General features: G+C 37.8%; 1 protein-coding gene across 1 annotated transcript; it reads left to right on the top strand.

The window, feature by feature from the left end:
- Nucleotides 1-1,402: 1,402 nt before the first annotated feature.
- LOC149238714 (uncharacterized) lies at nt 1,403-1,939 on the top strand. Its single transcript, XM_089369651.1, has one exon. The coding sequence runs from the start codon at nt 1,403-1,405 to the stop codon at nt 1,937-1,939; it is 537 nt and encodes a 178-aa protein (XP_089225777.1).
- The last annotated feature ends 11,556 nt before the right edge of the window (nt 1,940-13,495 follow it).

Genomic DNA, 13,495 nt, shown 5'->3' with positions numbered 1-13,495 from the left:
AATAAATTGTAGAAGCAAATCACTTCTTTCAAGAAGATGAATTGCCAATTTTTCTAATAGAAGATCAGTTTTCCAAAGACTCTCTCATACCAAATGATCAACAATTTGTGTTTGCAAGCAAAGATCTATGGGCTGATAGGACTATAGAGTACCAAAGAGGATATTAGGATGCCCTCAGTCATCTCAAAAAGAAGTAAAATTTGAGGAATATAAATGTACCTGTCACTCTAACTCAGAAAAGACAAAATCTACAAAAGGATGCACCAAGCAAAGAAACCACTCCTGCAGGCCAGAATAAAGACAAAGACATTGTCATACTGAATCGGGATAAAACAAATGAAGCCTCCACTAGCAATATCAGGAAAGATAAAGAAATGCAAACTGAAAGCCAAAGAAAGGAACCTCAAGCTAAAGGCCAAACAGAAAGGAAGGACATCATTTCAAAAGAGGTAGAAAAACAATCCAATATTTTTAGTTTGGAAATGAAATTTCTAAATTGAAAATAGCCACTACCCTTACTGAATTGGTAAGGAATGAAAAATATAAATTTTATATTGCAAAGATGCTTAAGGTCGATCAGATATTTGATACAGTTAATGTAGTTGATGATGTGCCAGCAATCCTTTTTGGTCCAAGCTTAGAAGGAGCTCCCGAAAATAGTGAAATACTTCCTTTTTATCTGAGTCTTAAACTTCATGATTTTATCGTTCATAATGCTATGCTAGATTCTAGCGCCTCCCACAATCTGATGCCTAAAGCCATCATGGATAAATTAGGACTGAGCATCACTCGAACTTACCATGATCTTTATTCTTTTGATTATGGAAGAGTGAAATGCATTGGCCTTATCAAAGACTTAGTACTGTCCTTGGACCAAATCCTAGCCAAAAATGTACTTATGGAAGTCGTAGTTTCCAATATTCTTCCTAGGTTTGGCATGTTGCTTTCAAGGTCTTGGGGAGCAAAATTAAAGGGCACTTTGCAGATTGACTTTTCATATGCCACTATCCCTGTTTTTGGACAGCTTTGGAAAATTTATAGAGAAAATAAGATGAAATTCATGATCAGTAGTAAGGAGAAGCCAATTAATCATCCTATACACGATGTTCATACTGATCTCAACTCTTTCATTCTATTTCGTGACATGAATTATGTTGAGGATGAAAGTTAGTTAGTGGAAATTTCAGAAGTTCCCAACCTAGTGGGCAGCATACATGAAACTATTACAGTAGAAGGCAAAGTTTTTGGTGAGGAATATAGGCAGCCTGCAAATCCTATTGAGGAGATTCAAAGGATAATGCAGAAAGCAGAAAGTTTTGAAGTAGCTGTTCAAAATCCTAAAAATAAAAAAATTCAATCTTCATAAATCCTTTTTCCGGATGAAGAAAATGGTCTTTGTACCATGGAGTTCGATGGTGCATCAGGAATAGAAGGAGAAGGAATTGGTGTTTGGATACATGGTCCATTACATCAGTCAAACAAAATCCCTCGAAATGTGAGAATGAACTCTTACAAGTTAGCTTTTGAATGTTCAAACAATGAGGCAGAGTATGAGGCATTGATTGTTGGCCTCAAAATTATGAAAAAGTTGGGAGCAAAAAAGATTAATGTTTATGGAAACTCCAAATTAGTGATCAAGCAATTCAAAGGGGAATACCAGGAAAAAAATACAAGGATGAGAGCTTATCGCAATGTTGTACTTGATATTCTCAAAATTTTTTCAGAATATACTTTATCTCTTATTCCAAGAACTCAGAATGTCATAGTTGATTCACTTGCCACTGCAACAAGTAGGGTGAAGATACCTATGCATCCTAATGAGAATTACTCCATCCATGCTAAGCATCACCCAGCTATCCTAGATAATATGAGGTTTTGGCAAGTGTTTGGTGATGATAAGAAAATAAACAGTTTCCTACAGTTGGAGGGGGAATTTTAGAATTTTCATATTGATGATGCATACAACTTCGATGATCCCAACATCCATTCAGTTGACACTGAAGTATTACTGCTCAAGGACAACAACGTTCCAAGATGCTTGGTGCCTTTGGAATAGTTATTTGATATAGATTATGTCGCCAAGAAGCCCACCATGGTTCCTACAGAAAAGGAGTTGAATATGTAAACATTGGCACAACTGAAAATCTTAAATTGGTCAAATTATCAAAGTCTTTATATCCTGAAACAAAGGGTAAGTATATGTCTTTAATGAAGGAATTTTCTGATGCATTTTCTTGCGATTACTTAGATATGAAAGTTTATGAAAAAAGTATCATTCAGCACATTATTCCTGTTAAGCCCGATCAAAAGCCATTTCGCCAGAAATTAAGAAGAATCAATCCCAAGTTGTTGCCATCAATTGAAAAAGAGGTAAATAGACTTTATAAGTCTGGAATAATAGTTCCCATTCGGTTTTCTGAATGGATGTCTAATCTAGTACCTGTGAGGAAAAAGACTAGGGAAATTTGTCTATGTATTGATTTCAGAAATCTCAATAAGGTATCCTTGAAAGAAAACTATCCCTTGCCCAAGATGGATCACATATTACAGAGGGTGGTCGGATCCTCTAGGATGTCACTGCTAGATGGATACTCTGGATATAATCAAATTCTGGTACACAAAGATGATCAACTCAAGAAAACCTTCACAACACCATGGGGTATGTTCATGTATGCCAAGATGCCTTTTAGGCTGAAGAATGAAGGAGCCACCTTTCAACGGGCCATGGACATAGAATTTGCAAATGAGAAAGATGTATTTCTGGTTATCTATCTAGATGATCTAACAATATTTTCAAAATCTGATGAAGATCACTTGTATCATTTAAGGATTGTTTTTCATAAATGTAGAAAATTTGGCATCTCACTTAACCCAAAGAAGAGCTTGTTTGCCATGGAAGAAGGTAAGCTACTAGGACATATCATATCTAAAGATGGCATCCGCATTGATCCTTCCAGAGTGGAGGCCATTCAACAACTAAACTTCCCTAGCAACGAGAAAGAGATTCAATCGTTCAATACGAAAATTAATTTTTTGAGGAGATTTATTCCTAATCTAGCTGAGCACTTGAAAGAAATGACAAATATGTTGAGGAAGGATAGCGAGGTAAAGTGGTCTTTGGAGGCTAAGAAATCATTTCATGTGGTAAAATTTACATTATCTACTACTCCTATTTTGATTAGCCCAGATTATACTTCAGATTTCATCATTTTTTCTTTTGCTTCTTAGAATATGTTAGTAGTAGCTCTAATGCAGAAAAAAGATCAGAAAAATGAGCAGCCTATAGAATTTTTCAGTCGTACTATAAGAGATGCAGCATTGAGATATAATATCATTAAGAAAAAGGCATTGACATTGGTAAAATCCCTCAAGGATTTCCGAGTTTATATTCTGCATTCGCATACCATTTCTTATGTCCCTATTGCAACAATAAAGAAATCCTTGTGCAAACATATCCGAAAGGCAAAAGAGGAAAATGGATTCCAGCCATGCTGGAATATGACTTGGAGATAAAACCTACAAAGCTCATCAAAGGACAGGGGTTAGCCAAACTTATGGCAGAATCAAATCTACATGCACTGGATATTAATTTGATGGCTACACTATCAGAAGAACCAGAAGAAGATGACCCTTTCCTACGGGAATTCGACATGTTCATGTCCTCACCTTGGTACTCCAACATTGTATATGTCTTGCAGCATTTGAATCCTCCTCCAGAAGTCCCCAAAGGTAAAGTTAGATCATTGAAACTCAAAGCTTCAAAATATTTTATTCTGGATGGTGTTTTATTTTGGAAAGATCCTAGAGGTGTGCTGCTGAACTATTTGATAGAAGATGAAGCTAAAGATATAATGAATGATTTTCATAAAGGAGATTGTGGATGTCATCATTTTTGGAAAACTACAGCAAACAAGATCTTAAGAGCTAGTTTCTATTGGCCCACCCTCTTTTCTGATACATACAAAACAATCATGAGCTGCCATGAATGTAAAATTTTTCAAGGAAAAAGGAAACTTCTGCCATTACCACTACAACTAATTTTGATTTCAGCTCCTTTCCCACAGCGGGGTCTTGAATTCATTGGCAAAATCCATCCTTCATCTTTAGCACAACATAAATGGATATTAACAACCACTGACTACTTCAAAAAGTCGATTGAATCCATCTCAAATAGGCAAGCTACTGATTCTGTCATCATTCAATTTCTGGAGTCTAATATTTTGTCTAGATTTGGCTGCCCACAGAAAATAATAACAGACAACATTTGTGCTTTCAAATAAAAAAAAATGGTGGATTTCTGTGCTAAATATCATATTTGCTAGGACAATCTATTGCATATCATCTGCAAGGGAACGCCTAGCTGAATCTTCCAACAAATATTTGGTTAACATCATCAAAAAGGCCCTGGAGGTGAACAAAAAGAATTGGCATAAAAAATCTCATCAATTCCTTGTGGGCGGACAACGTTAGCACCAAAAATTCAATAGGTATGTCTCCTTTCCAACTGGTATATGGAGTTGACATAGTATTTCCTTCATCTCTTGTTGTCCCAGTAATGAAAATCCTACATGAATTGGATAGTGAAACTAATGACATACAAAGGAGAATAAATTAGATGATTCATTTACAGCAGACAAGAGAAGAAGTTTTCCAGAATACATCCAAACTCCAGGACAAGATTAAAAAGATTTATGACCGCAAAACCAAGGAAGACGATTTCAATTTAGGAGATGTGGTCCTTCGATGGGATGCTATAAATGAAGACAAAGGCAAACATGGAAAGTTTGAAAACTTATGGAAGGGACCATACAATTTCTGCTTTCAGAGGAAAGAATGATTTCTTGCTGGAAGAAATGGATGGAAAATATTACTCAAGAGGGGTGGCAAATGGTAGGCTTCTCAAGCACTACTATGTCTAAAATCCTAAAAGTTCATCATCATTGTACATACCGATGTGTATTTTACTTCTAGCATTTTTAGATAGATGTCATCAGAGTTTTAAGCCCAAAGTGAAGGGCCTAAGGCTCCTTGAGTCAGTACTATTTTCATTCTTTTTATTCAGTTTTTCTATCATAACAAAAGGTCAGTCAGTCTTAAGTCAAAAGTCATATTTTTTGTGCATGTTGACTCCATTGCCCAATGAATAAAGCTACTTGGTCTGCGATGTTCTTGACACCTCCAAGGAGCTACCATCCCCAGTTGGAGTGAATGTTAGTGTCAGTCTTGTTAGCTTGTCACCTGGATCAAAAATGCTTTTACTACGTTCTTTGAGGCTTTCAAAATCAAATTTTTCTGTTACTAGGTTTACACAACAAATTTGGTCATTGTATGGTTAGTCTAAAGATGAAGTCATCATTTGAAAATTCACTCATGCTAGTCGCCTATCACACTTTAATGAAGGTTTCATAATGAAAATGGGCCAGTTATCATCATCATTCCATTAGGTCACTAGGGTCTCCAAGGTCCATCATTTCCATGAATAAAACTAGCAGTGAGTCAAACATGACAAAGAAACTGTTAAAGGATTGATCTTGACTATCCATACACTCCTCATATTCTCATGATATCAAAGGTTCTAGAAAAAGAAGCTCCAACACTCAAAAAAGCAAAAGGACATCTCAGGTTTGCAATGGTAAAGGTAAAATCTGTCTTCATAAAGTGAAAATCGGTTCTTAAAGGATGGTGGGTACCATTTCCTTTTGAAAAAGTGAGGAATTTTCCTTATATAAACTCAAAAAGCCCCATAACTCTTTCATTCATATCTCATTCACTCTTTACCATCAAGATCTCTCGCCCAAAAAAGAAAAAAAACTTGTCTTCCTAGGAGAAACTAGAAAAAAATTGAAGGTGTTGCACGTAGGAACACTACGCTATGCTTAGGAGACAGACGTTGCACTTCTGCGAACTGTGCTGCGCGTAGGAACACTATGCTACGCACAGGACAGAGTGCCCCAAAACTCACCAAAATTCTCCCAAACTTCAAATTTTCACTTGCAATCTTGGTTTAATTGTCTTCTAAGCTAAGGAACAAGTACACCATCACCCTCTATCTTTTTCTTTCCCAAGTTCATTCCATGTCAATAATTCTTCAAGTTAGAGTTTGTAGCAAATTTTGCATGGGAAATGTTAGGGTGAAAATGGCCATCATAATTTTTGATCTCCAAAACATGTAAAATGATATCCTACACCTGCATACATGTTTGATGAGTCATTTTGACCAGTTCATCCACCTCAAAACAAAGTTTAAACACTTAAAAAGAAAAACCCTATCTCACTCCTAGAGTTTTTTTTAGCAAATTTCATCATAAACCATCTTGGTTTCACTTGCAAGCAACAACATCTTTTCACTATTTTCTTCACTCATCTTCATCAGTTTTCAAATTCATCTCACCTTTCCTAAGACCCCTCCCATCATTTTTTCAAAATCTCCTACATATCACTTCATTTCCATTTACACTTCACATCTTATTTTCACTTCCTGCTGCTAGGACTTTGTGTCATCATGGAGGCAAAATCTTCGCCAGAAAGAAAGAGACAACAAAAAGGAGGGAGGATCCTCATATATGAACCATCAGACTACAACACAATCAACTCCTATTAATTCATCAAATAGTGCTTTGAGAATGTTCACTACTTGGAATTTTGCAAAAGGGTAAGTGAGGCAAGGTTTTATGAGCAACAGACAGATTGGGTAGCAACACAACTGAAAGGAGAGACTGTTTTCATTTCTAGTATTGAGTTTAGTTTCTCAATGGCCTCCATCTTAATAGAAACCGGCTTACCAAACAATGGAAAATATTGGTTCAAATGAATGAGTCTATATCTTGAAACTACAAGCCCTTCCTAAAGACGCCATACAAAGATACACATACTCACCTCATGCCTTTCAAATATTTACTAGAGAAATCTACTCCTTTAATGAAAACTATCATGAGGTTCTTTACTTGTGAAGGTAGATTCTTCAGGTTGTGTGCCTATCATATTCGCCAGTTGATGCACTTCACATCTCAAAAGCCACTCAACATGTGTAATTACCTATTCATGAGCATTTCAAAAATGTATGAAAATATACAATTAAAGGACAAAGAGCACTCCCTAAGCTTGTTCCATCATAGTCTCATCAAAACCATTGTCCTTCACTAGCTGGCAGAGAGAGGTATGGCTTGGGAAGCCTTTTTAGAAGCAACTTTAAAATGGCATGAGGAAAATGTAGCATCTCAGTCTCCAAGTGCACCAAAACAACAAACAGAGATGGGGTCATCTAGAAAAACAGTGGAGAAGACTCAGCTACCCAAACCTGAGGTGACCAAAGTGTATAAGAAAGGGCAGAGGCTTGTGTTTTCTTCTCACAAAGAGAAAGGGGCCAAGCCTTCTTCATCGACAAAACATGAAACAACAACAAAGGATAAGGACACAGTGGAACGTGAGTTTGAGCTATTGATCCAGAGGCTAAGGATCAAACCACAAACATGAGACAGACTATCAGGGACAAAGACTACCAAATCAATGAGCCAGCAATAAATCTGGAAAGGGAAAAGTATGTTCTATCATTCCTTGAACAAGAAAACAATCAACTCAAAGAAAAGGAGTTGATCCTAGAAAAGAAAGAAACCAAGTTAATGCAGCAAATTGGAAAAGGTAAGGAGATCATGACATCAAGCGAGCCTGAAGCATCAGAGTGAGAGGAAAAAGGAAAATACCAAGGACAATAGGCCTCAAGAAAGCTTTGCAAGAGGAACAAGAACAAATTTTGCTTAATGAAGACCTTGAGCGAGAAGAAAAGATTTCCCTAGAGGTTCATCAAGATAAAGAATATTGGCTTAATAGGGTGAATGAACAATTGGAGAAGCTCTTTGAGAAGGAAAACAGAGACAATCAATTGCTTAGACACATGGTGCATCACTATCAAGCTCAAAACATGATTGCCAATGTCAAGGTAAAGCAACTTGAAAACAAGCTAAAGGAGGTCAAAAAAGACCAAAAGGATGAGGGAAACTTGGAGATGGTTGCTGAATCATCCATGAAGAGATAAAAAAAAACAATTTTTACACCTTCCTTCCAATTTTGAGCAAATTTTGAGCATTTTGATTTTTTTGACAAATTTTGGTCTAAGTTCAGAAATTCAGCTACTCCAGAAGCGTAGCACCTTGGTGCTGCACTTTTTCCTCAGGCTTCCATTTGAGGATAGGTCTACATTTTTGGAAAGCTCTTGAAATCCTCTAAAAGCCCATTTTCCCAGATTTTGCAGAGGTGGCTTAGTTTTGGAGAAAAATGAAAAAAAAAATGGCAAAAAGCTAGCATTTTGGACCATTTTTTAACAGGCGTTGCACTTTTGGAGCGATCTTGGGATAATGCAGTTTTGAAGGTCTTCCCATGCTCCAAATTCAGAAATTCAAATTGTTCGCGAAACTAGACTTGAAGGTTTAGTTGACCATTTTCTCATATTTGTATTTTGACCCCTATAAGGCACATAAAAATCAGCTCAAATTCGGTGCTATGCTTCTGCACTTTCTGTGTTTTTATTTGGAAAATTTCACTATGTAAAATTTCTAGTTTTCAGTCTTGTTAGCGCTTGAGATTTCACCCTAGGCTGAGGAAGGTAAACCTTCAAGGCAACATCAAACCATTTCACCTCGTAGCTAGCCCTACGGGGTATGAGAAGGCTCTCTCCGGTCAAACTCGGTAGATCTTTCAATAGGATGAGCTGACCTCAATTAGGAACACTGATATTAGGCTAGTAAACTGATTAAAAGGTTGATTTGGGGGTTTTTGGGGTTTTTGGTGGCAATTGGAGGGAGTGCAATTCAGGGTGTGGGGATTCAGCTCTGTTTTTGCAGGTGGGTCTTTGGGGCAAGGAAGGAGTTTGTGCTGATGCCTTAAGCTGAAATGGATGATCAAGGAAGAAAGAGAGGGAGCTAAAGAGGGCAAACAATGACTTTGAATCCTCTTTAGACAGTGGAAAACATAAATATTAAACAAAATTGAAAGCTGAGCATGGCATGCATGAATTCAAACTTTATCACTTCTTTTGTTTAATTAGCAGCAATAGAATAAGAGATGGAACACATAAACACACTTACAATGACAAGTAGGAAACACACCATCAACACAATAATCCACAAGAATCCACAATGATGTCTGCAAAACCCTGGCCTTCCTTTTCCTCAAATTGCAGAGATACAAGTAAAATATACAATAGAGCTTCTCCCTCAAGAGTCCCACCATGAAAATGAGCAAGAGAAGGCATAATATAGATGATCTAACTCCTTTCCCCACCTCTAGGGGTCGAGCTCAGCTTCCTAGGAGCAGTTTGAACTAATTCTAAACTGAGCACTAGATAATAGGCAGTCAAAACAACTTGCCCCTAAAACTTAGGTAACCCATTCATGCATTTAATATTCACTATTTACATCAAGGAAACTTCTAGAAGTGTTAAAGGAGAGTAAATGTATCCATGTGCCATGAAAATTACCCAACAATCCATCATTTACATGCATTAAGAGTCAACCAAAGTAAAAACAGTGTTTTGCAGGCCGAAATAGTCAAAATGGTGAAATTTCCCTGAGTGGTCGCGCCCCTCCCTTGGAGTGGTCGCGCACATTGGCAGCTGTGTTTGAGGGCCTTCCTGGTGTCCAAATCAAGTGCAAGATAGCTTGTTGGAAAGGTCTATGAGTCTACTTTCCAACCCCACTGGAATTTCTGAATTTGGAGTTGATTTGACCCCTCAAAAATCATTTCTCCCAAGGCAGCTTTCTGCAACTCAAAAAAGGGGCAGAAAGTCAAAATTTGCATGTATTTTGAGCTTTTGGAAGTCCAAATCTCCATAAAATTTGAAGTCCATCCATAGGAAAGTGTATTTTTGCATGAAAATTCCAAAAATGTAGAGTTTTCCCCGTTCTGAGCTGTCCCCACGAGTGGTCGCGCGCGGGGTGAGACCACTCCAACGGCCAAAACCTGTAAAATTGCACAAAAAATTCACAAATGACAAAATTTTCTCCAAATTTCTTGAAATTTGGGCTGGGAGTCCCCAATCAAGTACCATGCTCAGTCAAAGAGGCTTTGGCCAAAATTTGGAGTGGATCAGGCGTTTTCCTTCGTTTTTGTGCTTTGGCCAACCGTCCTTGGAGCACCTTCGTTCTCGCCGGTATTTTTGACATTTCTCTCAAACCATGACACCTGTGTAAAAAGTGAAAGAGGTTTTTCTTCCTTGGAATTTTGTGGACAAAAACCTCTCTCAGTTTTGCAAAATTAATCTTTGATTGCTCAGAAACAGCTTTTTAGTGAAACTTGTCCCGATGTGTGAAACAAGGGATTTTGTCGAAATGGAGCGAAATGAAGGGGATAGGGGGCTTCTAAATTCTTGGGGAAATTTTTGGGAGTGGGGAGGGATGTTAGGAAGCAGGGGAAAGTGGAATCTCAGAGATTGAGTGAGGGGAAGGGGTCGAAAAGGGCAAAACACAGGTCAAACCTAGAAAATTGCCAGGTTGTAGCTAGAAACTAGGGTTTGTGCAAAAATGAGGAATTTGGCGGATCTAAGGGATGGGAAGTGTTTGATAAGGTACTTTAAGGATAGGGGAATGTGTATGAACATCAGGAAACAAGTTTTTCCGGTGATTTGACCATCCAAGAGAAATTTCCTTCAAAACCCTAGGAGAGGGAAATGAGCTTGCCAAGGCACAACTGAAGCATGAACAAGGTGTAACATGACCCAATGGAACCTAATATGATGATGAAAACCCTCTGAATGATGATACACTCAGCTGAATGATGACATGGACTGACATTTGGGCAAACCCTAGACCTAATGCCTAGTGACCAAATTTTGCTTGAAGACTCATTGAAATGACAAAATTTGACCTTGACACTTCAAAATCACTTTGTAAGAGCACATTTGATCACTGTAGGAAGGCTGGAAAGACTGACACTAACATTGGCTCCAATGGGGATGGTAGCTCCTTGGAGGTGCCAAGAACCTCAGACCTCTGGGAGAGCAGACCAGTGCTTTTGACCATTGGGCAATGGAGTCATAAACTCAAGCTGAATTGCATGGCTGAAAAATGATGACTTGATAACACAAATTGACTCTCACTCAACTAAAAACTGACTCAACACTTAAACACAACCGACAAACTGAAAATGATGCTCAAAGTGGAGCTTATTCATCACAACCTACTCTAACAGTTTCATTCATCACCTGATCAAGTGAAATGAAACAACCAATGTAACCAAGTAAGTACTCCATCTGCTGGTTGAACTCTCCGCAAATGCTCACTTATGAATAACAAGAGAGAACTACTGAAAGGCAACTCCCATGACAACTTAGAAACAGATCCATGGAATGATATGAATTCTCTATCCACCTCCAAAGACACTGCATAAGGATCTTGAAGTTCATGCACATTGGAACTTAGCTCATCGAATGAATTACTTCTCTTTTCCTCACACCATGAATGCAAACTTTGATTTGAGCCTTGTGACGAGACCTCTGCTGAAAATGACAAAGAAACTAACTGCCGGATCAAATTCATATCAACACATGTTTCAAGCTTACATGTGGTCAATGGAGAAAGACTTTGACTGCAAACCTCATCCAAAACATCAGCAATTGGATCATGAAAAACTTGAAAAGACTGCTGCAATGTATCCATTGAAAATGTATGACATCCTTCTAGCTGTTCATCTTGTTCTTGAGAGATTTTATGAAAATTCTTCCTTATAAACTGAAATGCTTCGAAACAAAAGGGTATAGAATCTTCCGGCATCATCAAATCATCTTCCACAGCTTCATCTGTAATCTGCCCTTTAATTTCATTTGGTAGCTGCAAATCTGATGTTACAGGCTGCTCAAGAATTTTGTCATCTGTCTCATCCTCAACATTTATACTGAGAGATTGCTGATTTGTTATAGGCTGTTCATTTGAAGATTTACTATGCAATCTACCCTTCAAAAACTGAAATGATTCAAAACAGAATGGTACGGAGTCACCTTCTTGTATCATTTGATCAAATATGTCAGCTTCCATGCTTTCATCTGCAACTTGAAAACCAATGGCATTTGGGGGCTGCAAATCTGAATATGAGAAGTCTGGAACAAGGTTTTTATTGCCTTCAAGATGGTCCAAATCAAGACTTGCTGACATTTGATTTCTGATTGCATGGAAGTTGTCTTTAATGAACTGACATGAATCAAAACAAAAAGGTAAAGATCCTTCACTTACTTCAAAATTTGCTGCACTTTCCTCGTCACTGTCATAGCTGATATGTGATGGCTGAACATTGTATTCAAGCTGCTGAAAATGAACTTTTTCCTCCCACCAACTAGCTGCTGATTTGATTGCAAGATTAGCTTCTGTTTGGAGAACATAATCATCATCATACTGATCATAATGAGGCAAATCATCACTATAAAACATATCATCAAGCATGCAGGTCATATCAACAGTTCTTTCTTCGCCAAGGTGATCTACAAAACAATCATTATCAGATCTACGACAACTAGGATAAGAAACAAAATGTTTTGGATCAGCAACTTGTTCTTCTTCAATCAGCGAGCCTTGAACATCATAAGCATTTCTTGAGGTGACCTTCTCCATCATCTTTTCCACTGCACTTACCAAAATATCAAGCTTCACCTCTAGAGATGTTGATTTTTCCGGATCTATGTTTTTCATCTCTTCTTCCTTCAACCTTGCCCTTCGGATCAGCAGATGCGCCTCTACATTTACTGCACTGTTTTTCATCTCGTGAAGTGTTGCAATATCCCTTTCTCTCAGCTGAAACTCCATCTCCGGATCAAATGCACCCGGATAGTGCAAGAGAGCAGATCTAGGAGAAGGTCTTATATCAACTGGCATCGAATAATAAACTTGATTAAATCTGGCCGAAAACTGTTGTACTGTTTCACCTGGCAATCTTTTCAGCTGATTATACTCTTCTACAATCAAGAAAAGGTTTTGACCGATCATCCATTTGTCGAGAAAAACTTTGACAAACTACTGGAAATCTGAAATGCTTGCATCAGGCAGGGCTTTGAACCAACTCTTCACTTCAGCTTGCAAAGAAAGAGCAAAAAGCCTAATACTGACATCTTCTTCATCAACTTCAAAAAGATCTAGAAAATTCTCAAAATTCTGGACATGTTGCTCAGCGTTGACATTCTTACATTCACCATCAAACATCGGCAAGTATAGATCATAATTTTTGGGGAAAGCATGAAGAACAGAAGGTAAAACAAGAGGTTTATACCGATCTGGAATTTTACAAGGTATAGGGATATGTACAACAGGTATAGAATCAGACTTGGTCGCTTGAGGTTCATCAACTTGAAGATGGTCATCACAAAATTCGGAAAAAGGATCTTGATCAAGCTCGAAGGCATGCAAATCTTTGGTTTTCACACTTTTCAAAGGGAAAGAATCAATTGCAGGCCGAGGATCTCTTCTCAAGCATAGTATACTTTGCAAAGCCTTCTTTACATTCTTGGGAAAAGAGAAGA

This window comes from Pinus tabuliformis, chromosome 8, assembly GCF_031772625.1.
Source record: "Pinus tabuliformis cultivar Carrire ecotype Pingquan chromosome 8, CPIR1, whole genome shotgun sequence".
Classification (NCBI taxonomy): Eukaryota; Viridiplantae; Streptophyta; class Pinopsida; order Pinales; family Pinaceae; genus Pinus; species Pinus tabuliformis.
Note: the sequence above shows the minus strand (reverse complement) of the source record. Positions and strands in the feature narration are given on the sequence as shown.